At 46.2% G+C, this 22,843-nt stretch overlaps 1 protein-coding gene across 3 annotated transcripts in view; it reads right to left on the bottom strand.

Annotated features, from left to right (window-relative positions):
• The window catches only part of rfc4 (replication factor C (activator 1) 4), a 50,355-nt gene that overhangs the window by 8,745 nt on the left and 18,767 nt on the right, over window positions 1-22,843 (bottom strand). For 2 of the 3 annotated variants that reach the window (XM_072473970.1, XM_072473971.1), the window contains 5 exons: window positions 22,142-22,220; window positions 17,683-17,762; window positions 10,447-10,566; window positions 8,817-8,960; window positions 7,156-7,276 (listed from right to left, as the gene is read on the bottom strand). In XM_072473970.1, the coding sequence (XP_072330071.1) occupies window positions 7,156-7,276; window positions 8,817-8,960; window positions 10,447-10,566; window positions 17,683-17,762; window positions 22,142-22,220 (544 nt within the window). The remainder of the gene's footprint in view (window positions 1-7,155; window positions 7,277-8,816; window positions 8,961-10,446; window positions 10,567-17,682; window positions 17,763-22,141; window positions 22,221-22,843) is intronic. The other variant, XM_072473972.1, reaches the window with a different exon arrangement.

The raw sequence follows: 22,843 nt of genomic DNA, 5'->3' as shown, positions 1-22,843 counted from the left end.
TCATATTATTCCTATCTAGATGATTATAAATCTTGTCTCTTATAATCCCCTCCAAGACTTTACCCACTACAGACGTGAGGCTCACCGGTCTATAGTTGCCGGGGTTGTCTCTGCTCCCCTTTTTGAACAAAGGGACCACATTTGCTATCCTCCAGTCCTCTGGCACTATTCCTGTAGCCAATGATGATATAAAAATCAAAGCCAAAGGTCCAGCAATCTCTTCCCTGGCCTCCTAGGATAAATCCCATCAGGACCCGGGGACTTATCTATTTTCAGCCTGTCCAGAATTGCCAACACCTCTTCCCTACGTACCTCAATGCCATCTATTCTATTAGCCTGGGTCTCAGCATTCTCCTCCACAACATTATCTTTTTCCTGAGTGAATACTGACGAAAAATATTCATTTAGTATCTCGCCTATCTCTTCAGACTCCACACACAACTTCCCATCCCTGTCCTTGACTGGTCCTACTCTTTCCCTAGTCATTCGCTTATTCCTGACATACCTATAGAAAGCTTTTGGGTTTTCCTTGATCCTACCTGCCAAATACTTCTCATGTCCCCTCCTTGCTCGTCTTAGCTCTCTCTTTAGATCCTTCCTCGCTACCTTGTAACTATCCATCGCCCCAACTGAAACTTCACACCTCATCTTCTCATAGGCCTCCTTCTTCCTCTTAACAAGAGATTCCACTTCTTTGGTAAACCACGGTTCCCTCGCTCGACGCCGTCCTCCCTCCCTGACCGGTACATACTTATCAAGAACACGCAGTAGCTGATCCTTGAACAAGCTCCACTTATCCAGTGTGCCTAACACTTGCAGCCTACTTCTCCACCTTATCCCCCCCAAGTCACGTCTAATGGCATCATAATTGCCCTTCCACCAGCTATAACTCTTGCCCTGCGGTGTATACTTATCCCTTTCCATCATTAACGTAAACGTCACCGAATTGTGGTCACTGTCCCCAAAGTGCTCTCCTACCTCCAAATCCAACACCTGGCCTGGTTCATTACCCAAAACCAAATCCAACGTGGCCTCGCCTCTTGTTGGCCTGTCAACATATTGTGTCAGGAAACCCTCCTGCACACACACTGTACAAAAAACGACCCATCTAATGTACTCGAACTATATATTTTCCGGTCAATATTTGGAAAGTTAAAGTCTCCCATAATAACTACCCTGTTACTTTCGCTCTTATCCAGGATCATCCTCGCCATCCTTTCCTCTACATCCCTAGAACTATTTGGAGGCCTATAGAAGACTCCCATCAGGGTGACCTCTCCTTTCATGTTTCTAACCTCAGCCCATACTACCTCGGAAGATGAGTCCCCATCTAGCATCCTCTCCGCCACCGTAATACTGCTCTTGACTAGCAGCGCCACACCTCCCCCTCTTTTGCCTCCTTCTCTGAGCTTACTAAAACACCTAAACCCCGGAACCTGCAACATCCATTTCTGTCCCTGCTCTATCCATGTCTCCGAAATGGCCACAACATCGAAGTCCCAGGTACCAACCCATGCTGCCAGTTCCCCTACCTTATTTTGTATACTCCTGGCATTGAAGTAGACACACTTCAAACCACCTACCTGAACACTGGCCCCCTCCTGCGACATCAAATCTGTGCTCTTGACCTCTATATCTCATTCTCCCTTACCCTAAAACTACAATCCAGGTTCCCATGCCCCTGCTGCATTAGTTTAATACCTTTCTGGTATAAATTAATCACCTAGACGTTGGTGTACAGGGTAACAATGTCAAAATTTGCTGGTGATTAAAATTCAAAGGATTGTGAGGAGGTTAGTCTGGAATTTCAAAAGGACATAATTGATGGAATGAGGGGGGGGGGGTGACAAATGGCAGATGAAGTTCAAGGCAGAAAAGTGTGAAGTGATTCATTCTGGTGGGAAGAACACAGAGACAATATAAAATAAATGGTATGACTCTAAAGAAGGTGTAGGAGCAGAGGGACCTGGGTATATATGTGCATTAGTCATTTAAGGTGGCAGGACAGATTGACAAGAGTAGTTAATAAAGCATGCAGTAAGATATATTAATAGAGGCATAGAATACAAGAGGAAGGAGGTTATCATCATAGAATTTACAGTGCAGAAGGAGGCCATTCGGCCCATCGAGTCTGCACCGGCTCTTGGAAAGAGCGCCCTACCCAAGGTCAACACCGCCACCCTATCCCCATAACCCAGTAACCCCACCCAACACTAAGGGCAATTTTGGACACTAAGGGCAATTTATCATGGCCAATCCACCTAACCTGCACATCTTTGGACTGTGGGAGGAAACCGGAGCACCCGGAGGAAACCCACGCACACACGGGGAGAACGTGCAGACTCCGCACAGACAGTGACCCAAGCCGGAATCGAACCCGGGACCCTGGAGCTGTGAAGCAATTGTGCTATCCACAAGGCCACCGTGCTGCCCGTATGTTGAACTTGTATAAGACACTAGTTCGATCTCAGCGAGAGTATGGTCTCCAGTTCTGGGTACCACACTAAAGGCAAGATGTAAAGGCATCGGAAAAATTGCAGAAAAGATTCATGAAAATAGCTCTAGAGGTGAGGAACTTCAGTTACAAAGGCAGATTGGAGAAGAGAAGGCAGAGAGGAGATTTGATAGAGGTATTCAGGATCACAAGGAGACAAAACTGAGTAGGTAGGAAAAGGTTCTTACTTGTCAAAGGCTGAGAACAGAAGAGCAGAATTTACACAGATTGGCAAAAAGCAAAAGCAACACAGGGAAAATTGTTTGCACACAGCGAGTGTTTATGGTCTGGAATGCACTCCCATTAAAGTGTGTTGGAGGGAAGTTTAATCGAGGCATTCAAAGTGTTCCTGAGTGTTCGCTTCTCTCTTTCCCTCTCTACGTCACTTTTGCATGCATTACTACAGCAGGGCTCTACAGTGAGCCAACGGGAAAAATAACAAAATTTCCTCCTCCCCTTAATTTCAACCATCCTATAAACAAGTTCAACATGAACAGTAGTCAAAAGATTAGCTACTATTATAAATTCAGGCGTCCTGGATGTTGTCATTCTTGGAACAGTTGACAGCGAACTTCTGGAGTTTGCACCTTCACACTGATGTCAACGGTGGTTGGTTTAACCGGTGATGACATGGTAACTGGAGGTTGTCTCTGCGCCTGAACAACAGCTGAGGTAATGTGTCGAATGCTGTTTTCTTGTAGGAAGTTCTCAAATTCCTGGGAGGCAAACTGAGATCCGTTGTTGCTTACCAGCTGTCCAAAGCGATTAAACACTTCTAGCTTCTCAAATGAGGTAAATGTCATCACAATGATCCTTGGCCATTGGTGAGCACTAAAAACATGCAACCTTCGAACGGTCCTGCAAAAGGCATATGCACGTATTGCCAAGCCTCTTCTGGAGACTACCTTGGGTGCAGAGGTGCTAAGGGTGGCAGATTTTGTCCCATTGCACAGAAAGAACATGTTCTAGCCTTTTCTTTGAGCTCAGCATCAAATCTAGGCTACCAGAAATAACGTCTTGCTCTTTCCTTCATGCATATGACTCCATAGTGGCCCTCATGTAGCTTCTCTGACACCCATTTCCTCAATGGTGGCGGAATAATCACTCTTTAGCTCCCATAGAAGACATTCTGACTAAACTCACTGCTCCGTTCTCCTAGAGCAGTACGGTTTCAGGCTGAAATTTTGGCCTCCCACCAATTCCACAAACAGTTTCTCAATGTGACATACTGTTCAGTACATAACACTGGATTTATGGTGACCTTAAAGTCCCCACAAATCCTCATGGAGCCATCTTTCTTGATGATGGGAACAATAGGTGTGGTCCATTTGTTGACGTTGACATGTTCCAGTCTTTACAAGCCGCTCCAAGTTAGCCTCCACCTTCGGCCTAATAGCATATGGTACTTGATGCCTTCAAGAATTTTGCTTGGTTTCCATATTTTATTTTGACTGTGATGTCCATCATGCCCCCGAATTCGCCACTGAAAACAGTGTGCCATAAAAAATGTCATGAGGCCTGATTCTCCATTGGCTATCATATGGACTTCAGCCCAGTTCAGTCGAATCTTCTCCAATCATGCACGACACATCAACATTGGGTAGTTTCCCTCCATTCGCTATGTGTAGTGGCAAAGCTGCCATTTGCCCATCGAGTGCACAGTCACTTCAATGCGGCCCTTCAGGGGAACCACGTCTCGTGTGTAGGTCTTCAGCACTATCCTTGATAGCCTTAGGGGATTGTGTTGAGTTTCTCACTGGAGATAGTCTCGGCACCAGAGAGACTGCTGCCCCAGTGTCAACTTCCATCCTTACAGGCTGTCTTGCCAGCAGTGGAGTGACCCAGTATCCGTGTGTAGTACCAGCAATGGCTAACACATATAGCGATAGCTTGTTCTCTGACTGTGTCATCTCGCTCTTCTCGATCCTATCCTATTGTACAGCATGGACATTTCTCCTTTTAATTTGTTTAAATGATGTCTTGGTTCGTTCTTGCTTTTTATTTATAGTTCTTTTGTTCCTGTAATCATGTGCCCTTTTTTTCTACAGGTTCGACATACCATGCCTTGACACCAGCATTCAGCAGCAGAATGCCCTGGCTTTACACACCGGTAATGGCTGGGGCTGGTTTAGCACACAGCTAAATCGCTGGCTTTGAAAGCAGACTAAGGCAGGCCAGCAGCACGGTTCAATTCCCGTACCAGCCTCCCCGAACAGGCGCCGGAATGTGGCGACTAGGGGCTTTTCACAGTAACTTCATTGAAGCCTACTTGTGACAGTAAGCGATTTTCATTTCATTTCATAATGTGCATGGGCCCCGGCAGCTTTGGGTGTCGGTTCAGCGGACATTTTGTACACCCAAGTGGATGAACTCAATTGCTGGGCTTCCTTTTCAGCCAGCTCTCTAGAAACAGTGATTTCAATAGCTTTCTAGAGGGTTAACAGACAGTTTTGTGTTGCTTTACTGCGTAGACCACAATCAAATCTGTCACGAATAGTCTTATTAAGCACGTCTTCAAATTCACAATATTCTGCAAGTCTTTCAAGCACTACAACAAATTGTGAGATTGGCTCCCCCTCCTCTTGGTTTCTTTTATGGAATCTAAAGCGCTCTGAAATCACCAGAGATTTAAGTCAAAAATGTGTTTGCAAAACAATTTGCTTGAACATTTTAGCACCCGACTTATCAGGTTGCACAAGACTGTGGAGGAGGTTAAATGTTTTTCCTCCCATCACGCTCAGGAAAATGGGCACCATAATATCATCTATTTTGCTCGCCAGTGCAGAATAATCAAAATGCTCAGTACGAGAGCTCCACTGCTCCCATTCTCATCAAAAGCCTTAATGATGCCCAAAGCTCCAGTCATTTTTACTAATGCAGGTTTCCTACATGTGTATTTTGCAAACATGTTTCCAGCAGCTCCTTCGGTTTTCTTGTTCACATGGCATTAATTTGAACTGCTGTCTGTCATTTACCACAGCCAGCTCTAGAATCTATTCCCAGAGTATCCTTTACTCACGTCCACACTAACCACACTGTACCTCTTGATACCAGAATCCACCCATGAAGACATTTGGGTGGTCTAAAGAGCCGAGGCACATACGACTGTCAAAAGACGTAAGAGTCATGGCAGGCTTCCAGGGAGTCATACACACACCTGCAGAATCCTTTTGCGGCGGCGATGGACCAGATGAACATTCATCCATTGGAACCCCTTCCTGTTCATAAAGGCTTGATAGGCACAGGTGTACAGTAGATTACCCCCTGCACTTAAAGGAATCCAGCAATGGTTCCAAATCCTATCATCTTGTTAACCTGACTGCCCTGATCAGGGCAATAACCGATACACAATGTACCCAATGACTGCCAACCCCGGCCACCATTCACCTATTGCTAAGCTCTCACCTTTCAGCAAGCAATCTACTGTGCCATGGTACCAGTGTGCCCCAGTAAAAGTTTAAAATGCCCCTCAAAATTGCCGTCCATTGGCTGCTAAACAGCCTCAGTTGGCTACTCGCCACCATTCGGCTTTCTGACCTGTTCTGGGAAATTTGCCTGGCGGGGGTGAATTTCACACATTCCCTTGCCACCTGCCACCAAGGTGGCAGTAACTTTATGTCTTTTGAGTTTACAGGCAAGCTGAATACAGTTAGCTCTATCAGATCTTTGCACAACTACATAATTAGTCATGTAATTTAGACCAAGCCACAGAGCAAGAGCCCATCACCAGTACAGAGATTTAAAGCAAATTAATTATATGTACCTCCTGTTCCTTCTCTTTACGCTTTAGTGAAAAACATTCATAATTTCTGGCGGTGGGCAAAGAGAAAAGGTAGTGAAAAGTATAATGATCATTGTGGAAACATTTCAGTTTCCAGAATTACCCCGCCCAGGTTAAGCAAAATAACAGTTCCAATACCAAACACGAGGTACAAGGGAAAAAGAGGCTCTCTTTCCCCCTCAACATATCTTCTTAAACATCTCATGTCCAAGGGCCATTTTTGTGATGAACATCATGCCACATGCTCGTCCTCATGCCCAATAACCTCTGACCAAGAGACCAGGCGGGACTAAGAGATTGTTTTTTTCCCCCAGAGGATAAAGGTTTATTTTTTAAATGACTTGAAACAGTAGGAAAAATAATTTAAAATAAAAATAGATTGCCTTTTAACTTACTGAAATAGTTTTGTTACTTCCTTTCAATTTATTGCCAAATTTTGGTGTTCAAGGATTACTGAGAAATGAATACTAGCCACTTTTAGGTAATCAGCGCTGAGCATACTTAGGTTACGCAGAGCACAGAGGAGTGACAAGATTAACCTCCCCTTGCTCTGCCCAGCAATGCGACTTAACTCCAATCTGTGTTCATCAATCTTATCAATATGAAGCTTTGAAGAAGGGGAAAAAGAGCAGCTAGTAACGCCTAATGGATGGGGACACATCCAGAAAAGACATGAGCAGATTCAATCTTGATGCCCTCATAGCTTAATACACGGTCAGCACAAAGTCAGGCTCAAGAGCTCACATGAAGAATGATCCCTTGGACACAGATCGGAGGACTGTCAGCTTGTGAAACCAGACTCTGTAAAGCTAAACCAACATTAAAATCACACTCCGCTTCCCAATTACAATTTGAGCATCAAATGCAACGCCAGACTTACTTCACTCCTGCACTGCACATTCTCCTTCTCACAGATATCCAGCAACCTTTTCTCTTGTATACTGTCTATCAAAGGTTTAAAACGGAACTTAGAACATCGGGACGTCAGTGGTTCAATTATCCTGAAACACAAAATGTCATGCTTTGGCGACACTGTTCTTTAGGGTGACTTGACTTCCCTCCCACAACTAGAAGTGGATTTCATTCTCTTTACATTGCACCAAAATACATTCCACGGTGACAAGAAACACAGTAGCATTGCAAATGTTTTTTTTTCAATGTGTCAACTCACTGTTGTATTTTGTTGTACATGTATTGGTAGAAAGCACAGCATTAATGTTGCACTGATTAAACTGCATAATTAAGTTGCTACATTTGCAAAGATAGATAATGTAAGCCGACCCAGTAGCTGCCAAAATAGTGGGTGGGGAGGGAAAGAAAACCCACCGCAAAAAATTAAAATTCAATTTAATTGAATCCCAGTAAACTCAACTTCTCTGCCATCTGACAGCTGTTAGAAATGGATATTTATAACACTCCTATAATTGAAGGTTTCTATTTTTTAAGTTATAAAAAATTACGAAACCTAACTCAATGAAGAACCTTGCAGTGACGTTGCTTATCAAGAAAGCAGGCAGCTTTCCCCTTTCATAAGAGGGTTCGTAACGTCAATAAAAAAATGTTTTTTTTTCTAGAAAGAACTGAAATCGAACTGAAACTGTCTTCACAGTAGCACAGTGGATAGCACTGAAGCTTCACAGCGCCAAGGTCCCAGGTTCGATTCCCTGCTTGGGTCAGTCTGTCTGGAGTCTGCACGTTCTCCCTGTGTCTGCGTGGGTTTCCTCCGGGTGCTCCGGTTTCCTCCCACAAGTCCCGAAAGACGTGCTGTTAGGTAATTTGGACATTCTGAATTCTCCCTCTGTGTGCTCGAACAGGCGCCGGAATGTGGCGACTAGGGACTTTTCACAGTAACTTCATTGCAGTGTTAATGTAAGCTGACTTGTGACAATAAAGATTATTATTATTAAGTACAGAGAATTTATGTAAACTTTTTACAGAATCTGGTTAGACCACAACTGGAGCACTCTGAACCGGTTGAAAAGTATCTCGACAAAATACAAAGCATATTTATTAGGATAATACCGGAACTGTGAGATTATACCCATTAGTAAAGATTGGACAGAGTAGGGTTCTTTTCTTTAGAAAAAAAGATGATTGTGTGACTTAGCAGTGGTCTTTAAGATATTTAGGGAGTCTGATTGGATGGACAAATTCTATAGGGAATTCAGGAGAAACTTCTTTATCCTGAGATTGGGTAGAATGTGTAATGTGATACAACAAGCTAAGATGACTAGCAGAGATGCGTTGAAGGGAAAGAGGGAGAGAGGGAGAATATAAGAATATGTTGATACAGTTAGATGAAGTAAGTGAGGTAGGAGGAAGCTTGTGTGGAGCATAAACAGCAACATGAGCCAGTGGGCTGGAAGGCCTGTTTCTGCACCCTATCTACAAGGTAATGTGATGTACAATGTAAAATTGGGATATACTGCAACTGAAGTTCTAGCCTAAAAGGAATTAACCAAAAAAACAAATTCAGCAAATACGTTCTGACCTGTACCTCTTAACTTTATGCAACATTCCAGAAAGTTTTGGTTCGCCCACCTGCTGATATAGTTGCAGATGAGGCAGAAGCGTGTGGTTTTTGACTCTCTTTCCATTGTTCGACGAAGAGCAGCCTGCGCAGCATTTGTCATAGAGTCTGCTTCATCCAAGATGATGATCTTAAAAGGCGGAGCAGTTTTTCCACTGGAAGGACACAAACAGTGTAATGGCCTAAGAAAAAGTCTTCAAACTAGAGCCACATTCATAAAGAAGGTTACATTTCCACAAAGGGAACAGCTCTCAATGCTGCCAAGCTCTGAATACAAATGGTCTCCTGATGGACGGTTTTGACGGCAGAGATTTTTAGCCTTGAAAGTGGGAGCTGCAGATAATTGATATCACACAGGCCAAGCAGGACCACTGACAATCCTCACACCCATCAGAATGCATTATATGGAATATAGCGCAAAAATAAACTTGCAAAATATATTGAAAAATGAAAAAAAAAAAATGGAAATCGCTTAGTGTCACACGTAAGCTTCAAATTAAGTTACTGTGAAAAGCCCCTAGTCGCCACATTCCGGTGCCTGTTCGGGGAGGCTGGTACGGGAAAATTAATTAATTTCCAATATAGATAATGTGAAGTAGTGCAATCTGGTAAGAAGAAGAAAGACGTCATGTACCCGTTGGAAAAATAAACGCCTAATGAGGCAGAGGAGACAATAAATCACTAAAAGTAGCGACTGAGGTTAATAAGATTACAAAATAAGGCAAAGCAAGAACTGGGATTAATTTCTAATAGGACAGATTGAAAAGTAAGGTAAGTTTTATTCGACTGGTATAGAATATTTTTTTTTTCTTTAAAATTTAAAAATTTTTTTTTTTTTTTTTTTTTTTTAAAAGAGTACCCGATTCATTTTTCCAATTAAGGGGCAATTTAGTGTGGCCAATTCACCTACCCTGCACATCTTTCGGTTGTGGGGCAAAACCCACGCAAACACGGGGAGAATGTGCAAACTCCACACAGACAGCGACCCAGAGCTGGGATCGAACTTGGGACATCGGCGCGATGAGGCTGCAGTGCTACCCACTGGTATCGTTGGACTCCATTTTTTGGGAAAGATATAAAGGCACTGGACATGTCGCAAAGAGGATTCACAAGATTTCACCAGACATGAGGGGCTATAACGATCAGGAAAGACTGGATAGACTGGGGCTTGTTTCTGTAGAAAGCAGGTTGAAGGGTGACCTGACAGAGGATTTTAATTTAATAAAAGGAATTGATGGAGCCTGTTGAAGATCAAAACTAGAGACAATAAATTACAAGACAGTCACTAATAAATCATAGGGAATTCAAGAGCACCTCCCCTACCCAAAGAATGGTTAGAATATTGAACTCACTACCCCAAAGAGTAGTTGAGGCGAATAACATAGACGTATTGAAGGGGAATCTAGCATCAAAGGGAGAAATAAATAAAGGATGTGCTGATCCAATAAAATTATGTATGCTGGGAAAACTCATATGGAGCATAAAGACCACACAGTCCAGATAGGCTTGCTTCTGTTGTACATTCTATATAGTTGTTAGTTTTGGGAAAGAAAAGCAACACATGGCTGGTTCGGACCTGAAATAATAGAATTACTAATTTCCCCAAAACACTTTAGCCCTCACAGAAAAGTTGCTACTCACTCGGAGCGAGATCCAGCTACCGTCAACTTTGCAAAGCTTTTCACCTTTTCTCGTACAACCTGAATACCACGTTCATCAGAGGCGTTCAGCTCAAGAATTCTCTTGCGATACAATTCAGGCCTGCAAATGTTGCACGGAATTAATGACAGCGCATCTGATCGGATCATGACTCAGATGAGCCACAGCCCCATGGGCTACACATTTCATGCAGGTTGCTACTTTTGAACAGTCAGACCCTCGATGCTTTTGAAGAGCGTCACGTTTTTTCCATTGGAAAGAAGGCGAGACCGTGGGGTTACATGCATATCAACAAATCATTTAACGTCATTCACTATATCGCAAATGGTCTCTGTTTATTACCCTTTTAAAATTACAAAACAAAATCTGACAGGGAGGCTCTAATACACAGTTTAAGCAGTATCTGCTATCATCAGTGAAGAAAATTGTGGAAGTTTTTTTGTGAGAAAATGGATCGCTTCTTGGCCTTTAGGCTAAGATCAAGCGTCAGGTCAAGCCCCAAGATGAGGTGTTGATGCCTTTTCTTGTCAGCTTGGATCTTGTACGTCTCTCTTGTAGAGACCATGAATTGGCTTCAATTTGAATTGGGTTTTTTTGAGCAAGCAATGGGATGGATTAAGCCTGTGCTCTGTCCACATCTGTGCATTGGCTTTCTAACTTTATGGATGGGGTAAAAAATGTTTTAATGAAAAAATGAGAAATTGGATGGAATTTTTAGGTACAGGCATTAGTTCAAGCTAAATGATTCTTACATAATTACATTCTAACTCACAATGGGGTCTATTTTCCAATTTATGTTAAAAATATTTTCAATCAGAATGTCATTCTTTACAATAAGTTTTTGAAAATTACTTCATTTTACATGTCTACTTTCAGAATTAACCTGTCTGATCCAGTTTCCTTTGCAAGAATAATGATATTTTGTATTTGTACAAACTCATTTAAAAACAAATTAAAGGGGACTTCCGGGTGCGGCGATGACCAGCTAAGTCGCACGTTTCGGCAGCTCCCGGTGGAAAGGACTTTTGGGCTCTTAATAGGAGCCCCAACGGCAATTTTAACGGCTAAAAACACTGTGCGGTAAACCAGAAGGGAATCCCCCCTGGACACGGATGGAAAAAGGAGAGGAAAGTGGCCGGATTGCGGTGGATCCTCTAGAGCAGCGGCCAGGAAGGCAGGCACAAAGCAAGATGGCGTCGGAAGGAGGCAGTTTAATATGGGGCCCTGACCAACAAGAGTTCCTGCGGCGTTGCGTGGAAGAACTTAAAAAGGAGATGAAGAAGGAGCTGCTGGCCCCGATATAGCAGGCGATTGAAGGGCTAAAGGAGGAGCAAAAGACCCAGGAGCAGGAGCTTCGGGCCGTGAAGGCAAAGGCTGCTGAGAATGAGGACGACATACAGGGCCTGGTGGTGAAGACAGATGCACGAGGCACAACACAAAAGGTGTGTGGAAAGGCTGGAGGTGCTGGAGAATAATGCGAGGAGGAAGAATTTAAGGATTCTTGGTCTTCCCGAAGGTGCAGAAGGGGCGGACGTCGGGGCATATGTGAGCACGATGCTGCACTCGTTAATGGGATCGGAGGCCCCGACGGGCCCGTTGGAGGTGGAGGGAGCCTATCGAGTTACGGCGCGAAGACGGAGGGCTGGAGAAATTCCTCGAGCCATAGTGGTGAGATTTCACCGATATAAGGACAGAGAGATGGTCCTCAGATGGGCAAAGAAAACTCGGAGCAGTAGGTGGGAGAACGCGGTGATCCGCATATATCAAGATTGGAGTGCGGAGGTGGCGAGAAGGAGGGCAAGCTTTAATCGGGCCAAGGCGGTGCTGCACAAAAGGAAGGTTAAATTTGGAATGCTGCAGCCGGCAAGACTGTGGGTCACACATCAAGGGAAACACCATTCCTTTGAAACGGCAGAAGAGGCGTGGACATTTATTGTCGAGGAGAAACTGGAATAAGCGGGCTAGAAAAAGAACGTTTGGGACAAAGTGGTGGGGCGAATATGTGGGGTGAAAAGGGGGAAGAGATGATTTCCCAAGTTGTCAATCCTGCGACCCTGTAACTTTTCTCTCTCCCCCATGTCGTGGGGGAGGGGGGAGGGAGGATGAGGAGCTGGGGGCGCCGGCCATTGGGGGCGGGGCCAAATGGGAAGCGCGGGCTTTGTTCCCGCGCTATGTTAATCATGGCGGGAACAGGGAAGCAGGAAGGAGGGGACTTCTGGGAGCAACATGGGGGGTGCAATTACGCTATTGAGGGATCTAGCGGGGGCGGGGGTTAACTGGGTTGCTGCTGCTGGGGAGAAGGGGGAGCTGGTATGGGGTGGGGTGGTCAGGGTGGGAGGGCGCCGTTGGGGGGAGATACGGCTACGTGGGAACCGGGTGAGGAGCTGGATTGAAAAAGGAGATGGCTAGTCGACAAGGGGGGGTGAAGAGCCCCCCAACCCGGCTGATCACGTGGAATGTGAGAGGGCTGAACGGGCTGATAAAGAGGGCACGGGTACTCGCACACCTAAAGAAACTTAAGGCAGATGTGGTTATGCTGCAGGAGACGCATCTGAAACTGATAGACCAGGTCAGACTACACAAAGGATGGGTGGGGCAGGTGTTTCATTCGGGGCTAGACGCAAAAAACAGGGGGGTGGCTATACTAGTGGGGAAGCGGGTAATGTTTGAGGCAAAGACCATAGTGGCAGAAAGTGGGGGCAGATACGTGATGGTGAGTGGCAAATTGCAAGGGGAGGCGGTGGTCTTAGTGAACGTTTATGCCCCGAACTGGGATGACGCCAACTTTATGAGGCGTATGTTAGGACGTATCCCGGACCTAGAGGTGGGGAAGTTGTTAATGGGTGGAGATTTTAACACGGTGCTGGACCCAGGGCTGGACAGATCGAGGTCCAGGACCGGAAGGAGGCCGGCTGCAGCTAGGGTGCTTAAGGACTTTATGGAGCAGATGGGAGGAGTAGACCCCTGGAGATTTAGTAGACCTAGGAGTAAGGAGTTTTCGTTTTTCTCCTATGTCCACAAAGTTTATTCACGGATAGGCTTTTTTGTTTTGGGAAGGGCACTGATCCCGAAGGTGACGGGGACGGAGTACACGGCTATAGCTATTTCGGATCACGCTCCACATTGGGTGGACCTGGAGATAGGGGAGGAAAAAGAACAGCGTCCACCCTGGAGAATGGACATGGGATTATTGGCAGATGAGGGTGTGTGTTTAAGGGTGAGGGGGTGTATTGAAAGGTACTTGGAACTCAATGATAATGGGGAGGTTCAGGTGGGAGTGGTCTGGGAGGCGCTGAAGGCAGTGGTTAGAGGGGAGCTGATATCTATTAGGGCACATAAAGGAAAGCAGGAGGGTAGGGAAAGGGAGCGGTTGTTGAAAGAACTTCTGAGGGTGGACAGACAATATGCGGAGGCACCGGAGGAGGGACTGTACAGGGAAAGGCAAAGGCTACATGTAGAATTTGACTTGTTGACTACAGGTAATGCAGAGGCACAATGGAGGAAGGCACAGGGTGTACAGTACAAATATGGGGAGAAGGCGAGCAGGTCGCTGGCCCACCAATTGAGGAAAAGGGGAGCAGCGAGGGAGATAGGGGGGGTGAGAGATGAGGAGGGAGAGATGGAGCGAGGAACAGAGAGAGTGAATGGAGTGTTCAAGGCATTTTATGAAAGATTATATGAAGCGCAGCCCCCGGATGGGAAGGAGAGAATGATGTGCTTTCTGGATCAGCTGGAATTTCCTAAGGTGGAGGCGCAGGAGAGGGCGGGACTGGGAGCACAGATTGAGACGGAGGAAGTAGTGAAAGGGATTGGGAGCATGCAGGCGGGGAAGGCCCCGGGACCAGACGGATTCCCAGTTGAATTCTATCGGAAATATATGGACTTGCTGGCCCCGCTACTGATGAGAACCTTTAATGAGGCGAGGGAAAGGGGGCAGCTGCCCCCGACTATGTCAGAGGCAACGATATCGCTCCTCCTAAAGAAGGAAAAAGACCCGCTGCAATGAGGGTCCTATAGGCCTATTTCCCTCCTGAATGTGGACACTAAGATTCTGGCCAAGGTAATGGCAACGAGGATAGAGGATTGTGTCCCGGGGGTGGTTCATGAGGACCAAACTGGGTTTGTGAAGGGGAGACAGCTGAATACAAATATACGGAGGCTGCTAGGGGTAATGATGATGCCCCCACCAGAGGGGGAAGCGGAGATAGTGGTGGCGATGGATGCCGAGAAAGCATTTGATAGAGTGGAGTGGGATTATTTGTGGGAGGTGCTGAGGAGATTTGGCTTTGGAGATGGGTATATCAGATGGGTACAGTTGCTGTATAGGGCCCCGATGGCGAGCGTGGTCACGAATGATTATTTTCGGCTCCATAGAGGGACGAGGCAGGGATGCCCTCTGTCCCCGTTATTGTTTGCACTGGCGATTGAGCCCCTGGCCATAGCATTGAGGGGTTCCAGGAAGTGGAGGGGAGTACTCAGGGGAGGAGAAGAACACCGGGTATCTCGGTATGCGGATGATTTGTTGCTATATGTGGCGGACCCGGCGGAGGGGATGCCAGAGATAATGCGGATACTTGGGGAGTTTGGGGATTTTTCAGGGTATAAATTGAACATGGGGAAAAGTGAGTTGTTTGTGGTGCATCCAGGGGAGCAGAGCAGAGAAATAGAGGATTTACCGTTGAGGAAGGTAACAAGGGACTTTCGGTATTTGGGGATCCAGATAGCCAAGAATTGGGGTACATTACATAGGCTTAATTTAACGCAGTTGGTGGAACAGATGGAGGAGGACTTTAAGAGGTGGGACATGGTGTCCCCGTCACTGGCAGGGAGGGTGCAGGCGGTTAAAATGGTGGTCCTCCCGAGATTCCTTTTTGTGTTTCAGTGCCTCCCGGTGGTGGTCACAAAGGCTTTTTTCAAAAGAATCGAGAAGAGTATTATGAGTTTTGTGTGGGCCGGGAAGACCCCGAGAGTGAGGAGGAGATTTTTGCAGCGTAGTAGGGACAGGGGGGGATGGCACTACCGAGCCTAAGTGAGTACTACTGGGCCGCCAATATTTCAATGGTGTGTAAGTGGATGGGAGAAGAGGAGGGAGCAGCGTGGAAGAGATTGGAGAGGGCGTCCTGCAGTGGGACTAGCCTACAAGCTATGGTGACGGCACCGCTGCCATTCTCACCGAAGAAATACACCACAAGCCCGGTGGTGGTGGCTACATTGAACGTTTGGGGGCAGTGGAGACGGCATAGGGGAATGACGGGAGCCTCGGTGCGGTCACCGATAAGAAATAACCATAGGTTTGTTCCGGGGAGAATGGATGGAGGATTTGGAGCATGGCAAAGAGCAGGGGTAGCACAACTGAGAGATCTGTTCCTAGATGGGACGTTTGCGAGTCTGGGAGCGCTGACGGAAAAATATGGGTTGCCCCAAGGGAATGCATTTCGGTATATGCAACTAAGGGCTTTTGCGAGGCAACAGGTGAGGGAATTCCCGCAGCTCCCGACGCAGAAAGTGCAGGATAGAGTGATCTCAGAGACATGGGTGGGGGATGGTAAGGTGTCGGAAATATATAGGGAAATGAGGGACGAGGGGGAGATCATGGTAGATGAGCTGAAAGGGAAATGGAAAGAAGAGCTGGGGGAGGAGATTGAGGAGGGGCTGTGGGCTGATGCCCTACGTAGGGTAAACTCATCGTCCTCGTGTGCCAGGCTAAGCCTGATACAATTTAAGGTGTTACACAGGGCACATATGACTGGAGCACGGCTCAGTAAATTTTTTGGAGTAGAGGATAGGTGTGCGAGATGCTCGAGAGGCCCAGCGAATCACACCCACATGTTCTGGTCATGCCCGGCACTACAGGGGTTTTGGGTAGGGGTGACAAAGGTGCTTTCGAAGGTGGTGGGGGTCCAGGTCGAACCAAGCTGGGGGTTGGCTATATTTGGGGTTGCAGAAGAGCCGGGAGTGCAGGAGGCGAGAGAGGCTGATGTTTTGGCCTTTGCGTCCCTAGTAGCCCGGCGCAGGATATTGTTAATGTGGAAGGAAGCCAAACCCCCGGGTGTGGAGACCTGGATAAACGACATGGCAGGGTTTATAAAGTTAGAACGGATTAAGTTCGTATTAAGGGGTTCGGCTCAAGGGTTCACCAGGCGGTGGCAACCGTTCGTCGGCTACCTCACAGAAAGATAGAGGAAATGGAAAAGAAGAAGACAACAGCAGCAACCCGGGGGGGGGGGGGGGGGGGGGGGGGGGGGGGGGGGGGGGGGGGGGAAATCGGACAGACTCTCAGGGATGTTAGTGTATATGTATAGGCACTTGTTTTAGGTAATGTATATTGGACTGTTGGATTGTATCTTTGGAGAGTATTTATTCTTGACCAGGCAGTTGCCATTTAGTTTGGTTGTTGTTTCTGTTCATATATTATTTATTTATTTGTTTAAAACTGGCCACTGTTATTTATATTGCTTTACTGTTGTTTAAAAGAAACACTACGTACTGTTATGTTTGGCCAAAAAATCTTGAATAAAATATATATTTTTAAAAAAATTAAAGGGATCCCTAATTATTAATTTTAACAGGTTGATTTTTAACCTGTCAGAGAAAGGTGATCTTGGGTCTGATTTCTTTCCAAACTGAAATCTAAAATGATTTTACTTTATTTAATGTTGGCCGGGCATGGGTGGCGCTGGCCAGGCCACCATTTATGGTCCATTTCTAACCACCCAAGATTAGGTGGATGGGAGCAAACGTCTTGCCGATGAAGGAGGCTTGACTCTTTACTGGAGTGCGTCTTATAGATGCTGCCCCTGTGCCCTGGTGGTGGAGGGAGTGAATGTTTAAGGTGGCGGTGGATGAGCTACCAGTCAAGCAGATGCTTGTCCTGAATGGTGTCGAGCATCTCAAGTGTTGCTGGAGCTGCACTCATCCTGGCAAGTGGAGAATATTTCATCAAAACCCCGACTTGCTCCTTATAGACAATGGGAAATCTCTGGGGAGTCAGGAGTTGAGTTATCTGTTGTAGAGGTACCCCGTCTCTGACACCTTTGTCGTGTGTAATCACATGGTTAGTCTAGTGAGGTTTCTGGTCTCTCTCTGCCCCCAACCCCTGCCCCAGGATGGGGGATTCAGTAATGATTCCGGTACTGCCCATATGTAAACTGCTTCCGTTCTACTCAACCCAACAATCTCCAACTCTACCTTTTTCTAACAAGACTGATGCAATCTTACCCAAAGAGTTCTCTTGCTGCAGCCAATATGGTGGAGGTTTTTCCTGTGCCAGGAGGTCCATAAAAAAGTAAGTTGGGAAGCTGCAAAAGGAGGCAAATGCTTTAAAAAAATTCCAAACAAAACTATTTTCCCTTAGACTAAACCAGTGATGGGCAACCTAGACTAGTGTGGGCCGCATCAGTGACCCTCCTTCATCTCAGTGGGCCGCAAGATTGAAACCAGGCATGTTCACTAACTATGATCCTTGAATCAGATTGAATACATTTAATAGATGCCAAATATTTCATAAGTTATAGAAAATACTTAATCATTCATATATTAATAGAGCTATCAATTTCAAGTGGCAAAAAACAAAATAAATATTTATACTTGACTGTGAGAGCCACGCACCCAGTCAATATTGTGAGCAAGTAGCACGCGCCTCACTTCACCTGCCCTTGCTTCACATGTGTATCACCTCAGTTATACCAGCTGGATAAAAGCTACGCAAATGGAAACCAGTGGAATGTGGCAACTCTGTACACGGGCAACAGTCAACAAAATGTCACGTGGGTCGGACTCAGAACCCTGATGGACCGTATGTGGCCCCTGGGCCGCAGGTCACCCACCTCCAGACTGGACACTAACTTATTAGAACACTGTCCTTTCACCCTAAATCTGTTTTAGAATCCAACAGAAATGTTATGAAAGCTTTCTCTGTGTGTACCTAAAATTACACAGTAATCCAAGTTCAGGAGCCAGGAGGTTCAAGTATCCATAATTTTACACAGTAGGACAAACTCCCCCAATGCCCCTCTTTGTGGTACTGAAGGCGAAGAACAGCTCGGCCTGAGCTTCAGTCTCTCAACCATAGTGAATAGTGAGAGTTACCCTGGGAATCCTCAACATCGTGTTTGGATCATATGAAGTCTCATGGCTTCAGGTTAAACATGGGCAAGGAAACCTCCTGCTGATTACCACGTATCGGCCGCCATCAGCTGATGAATCAGTACTCCGCCATGTTGAACGCCATTTGGGGGGGGAAGCACTGAGGGTGGCAAGGGTGCAGAGTATGCTCTGGGTTGGGGCTTCAATGTCCAACACCAAGAGTGGATCGGTAGTAGCACCACAGACCGCGCTGGCTGGGCCCTAAAGGACATAGCTGCTAGACTGGGACTGCAGCAGGTGTTGCGGGAGCCAACAAGAGGGAAAAACACACTTGACCTCATCCTCACCAATCTGCCTGCTGCAGATGCATCTATCCATGTAGAAGTGACCACCGCACAGTCCTTTTGGAAACAAAGTCCCGTCTTCACATGGGACTTCACGTGGGCAGCACGGTAGCGCAGTGGTTAGCACAATTGGTTCACAGCTCCAGGGACCCCCGTTCGATTCCCGTCTTGGGTCACTGTCAGTGCGGAGTCTGCACATTCTCCCTGTGTCTGCGTGGGTTTCCTCCGGGTGCTCCGGTTTCCTCTCACAGTCCAAAGATGTGCAGGGTAGGTGGATTGGCCATGCTAAATTGCCCTTACTGTCCAAAAAAGGGCATCCATGATGTGCTGTGGGCCATCAACAGCAGCCGAATTTTAGTCAACCACAATATGCAACCACATTGCCTGGCATATTCAGCTTTTCAACTGGGCTTTTCAAAGTAACTTCATTGCAGTGTTAATGTCAGCCTACTTGTGACAATAAAGATTATTATATCCCTCACTCTACCAAGACAGGGTATCAACCCTGGTTCAATGAAGAGTGCAGGAGGCATACTGGAAAATGAGGTGCCAACCTGTTGAAGTTACAACACACGACTACTTGTGTGCCAAACAGCATAAGCAACAAGTAATAGACAAAGCTAAGCGATTCCACAACCAACCCATCAGCTCTAAGCTCTGTAGTCCTGTCACATCCAGCCATGAATGATGGTGGACAATTAAACAACTCGCTGGGCGAGGAAGCTCCACAAATATCCCCATGATCAATGATGGAGGAGCCTAGCACATATGTGCAAAAGACAAGGCTGAGGCATTCACAACAACCTTCAGCCAGAAGTGCCGAGTGGATGATTTATCTCGGTCTCCTCCAGAGGTCCCGAGCATCACAGATATCAGTCGCCAGCCAATAAGATTCACTCCAAGTGATATCAAGAAATGGCCGAAGGCACTGGATACTGCAAAGGCTATGGGCCCTGACAATACTCCGGCAATAGTACTGAAGACTTGTGCTCCAGAACTAGCTGCACCCCTAACCAAGCTGTTCCAGTACAGATACAACAATGGCATCTACCAGCAATGTGGAACATTCCCCAGGTGTATCCTGTACACAAGAAACAGGACAAATCCAACCCAGCCAATTACTACGCATGTCAGTCTACTCTCCATCATCAGCAAAATTATGGAAGAAGTCATCAACAGTGCTGTCAAGCGGCACTTACTCAGCAATAATCTGCTCAGACGCTCAGTTTGGATTTCGCCAGGGTCACTCAGCTCCTTACCTCATTACAGCCTTTGTTCAAATGAGGACAAAAGAGCTGAATGCCAGAGGTGAGGTGAGAGTGACTGCCCTTGACATCAAGGCAGCATTTGACCGAGTATGGAATCAAGGAGCCCTAGCTAAACTGGAGTCGATGGGAACCAGGGGATAAACTCTCCGTTGGTTGGAGTCATACCTGGCACAAAGGAAAATGATTGTGGTTGGAAGTCAATCATCTCAGCTCCAGGACGTCACTGCAGGAGTTCCTCAGGGTTGTGTCCGAGTCCCAACCATCTTAAGCTGCTTCATCAATGACCTCCCTTCTATCATAAGGTCAGAAGTGGGGATGGTCGCAGATGACTGCACAATGTTCTGCACCATTCGCAACTCCTCAGAGAATGAAGCAGTCCATGTTCAAATGCAGCAAGTCCTGGACAATATCCAGGCTTGGGCTGACAAGTGACAAGTTACATTTACACCACACAAGTGCCAGGCAATGACCATTTCCTACAAGAGAGGATCTCACCATCACCCCTTGACATTCAATAACATTACCGTTGTTGAATCCCCCATAATCAACATCCTGGGGGTTACCATTGATCAGAAACTGAACTGGATTAGCCATATTATTACTGTGGCTCCCAGGGCAGATCAAAAGCTAGGAATGATATGGCGAGCAACTCACCTCCTGACACCCCCCATCCAAAAGCCTGTCCACTATCTACAAGGCACAATTGCAATGGAATACTCACCACTTGCCTGGATGAGTGCAGCTCCAACAACACTCGAGAAGCTCAACACCATCCAGGACAAAGCAGTCCACTTGATTGCTCTCCCTTCCACAAACATTCAAACCCTCCACCACCGACGAACAGTGACAGCCATGTGTACCCATGCACGGGAGTAACTCACTAAGGTTCCTCAGGCAGCATCTTCCAAACCCACAACCACTACCATCTAGAAGGACAAGAGCAGCAGATACCTGGGAACCCCACCAACTGGAGGTTCCCCTCCAAGTCAGGGGCTGTTTAGCACAGGGCTAAATCGCTGGCTTTGAAAGCAGACCAAGGCAGGCCAGCAGCATGGTTCAATTCCCGTATCAGCCTCCCCGAACAGGCGACTAGGGGCTTTTCACAGTAACTTCATTTGAAGCCTACTTGTGACAATAAGCGATTTTCATTTCATTTCATTTTCATTTCAAGTCACTCACCATCGGGACTTGGAAATATATCGCCGTCCCTTCACTGTCACTGCGGCAACAGCCTGGAACTTCCTCCCTAACAGCACAGCAGGTGACCTACACCTCAAGGACTGAAGCGGTTCAAGAAGGCAACTCACCACCACCTTCTGAAGGGCAACTAGGGATGGGCAATAAATGTTGGCCTAACAAGCGACACCCACATCCCGTAAATGAATTGTTAAAAAACCAGCGAATCTACAATAGATCTTTAGGTTGGGAGGGAACAACCACAGTGCATGCTACCAGATCACTATCCAGTGGTGAGGAAGATACTGCAAGATCATGTCTTTGGATGTTGAACACGGAGAGGATTTTGTTGTGCCACATACCCACCACTCCAATTGATGAGTAGCATATTACCAGTGGCAGGTCTCACACACTAAAATGGCCATTTAAATTGCCACGGCCTGCCTGTGGAACTGTGCATTATTAGTAGAAATATTCCTGTCTTCAGTACAGACAGTAGTGGAAAAGCACAATAACCCAAGAGGAAAAAACGCAGGTTAGTCAGACAATAATTAAAACCAAAATCTGGGAAGTTAAATGCTTTAAGGTGCCATGCAACCTTCCATATAAGCTCTTTGAACAAAGATATGAAGAGAAAGCTTTGATTCAGGACAAAGTATAAAAATATTTTTGATTTACTTTTGAAAGAATTCCTAGAATTTAAGGATCAGATGCAACATTAAACATTTTTTTTTACCATTTGAAAGACACTGAACTCGGAATTAATCGCGACTTGTTCTAAATTGAACAGTAAAGGGCACTCACATCAGCTCCTTCAAGTGACTTCTTTAGCATAGCTACAACTTCCTCCTGAAACGCCACTTCAGAGACACATTTTGGGCGACTGCAGACAGAGTTAACATTGACATGACAAACTTTAGGGGAAAACTTGGTTCAATCACACATCTTTATTATTTTCTCTTTACAAATTGCACCCACCCCATAATCACAAAAGGCTGTTTTATCTATCCTGATACAAAGGAAATTAATACAATAGGTTTTTGCAGGTAAGAAACATTCAGCCATTACTCCCGACTCATGTTCCCTCTGCAAAGACTTCCATCGTGCTTAAAGGCAATCCATTGGATTTCGCAAGAGTGGATAAATGTAAATATTTAAGAGGATAAGGAATGCTCAACAGGAGTTTTATTTCAGATATGATAGAGATCTAGCAAAAATGGAAAAGACGACTTCCGGTTGCGGCGATGCCTAGCTAAGCCGCACGTTTCGGCGGCTCCAGCTCCAACGGACCTTCGGGCTCTTTTAAGAGCCCCAACGGGAAATTTTCTCACGACGAAACCCGGTGTGGGGTGAGTTAATAGGGAGTCCCCCCCAACGAAAGAGAAAAATATCGGCGGCGGCTACATCGCGAGGAATCCTCGACGATAGGTACAGAAGGGAAAAAGCAAGATAGCGGCGGAGAAAGCGCAGGCGACATGGGGGCCCGATCAAGACGAATTTTTAAGA

This window comes from Scyliorhinus torazame, chromosome 14 (assembly GCF_047496885.1).
Source record: "Scyliorhinus torazame isolate Kashiwa2021f chromosome 14, sScyTor2.1, whole genome shotgun sequence".
In the NCBI taxonomy this organism is placed as follows: domain Eukaryota; kingdom Metazoa; phylum Chordata; class Chondrichthyes; order Carcharhiniformes; family Scyliorhinidae; genus Scyliorhinus; species Scyliorhinus torazame.
Note: the sequence above shows the minus strand (reverse complement) of the source record. Positions and strands in the feature narration are given on the sequence as shown.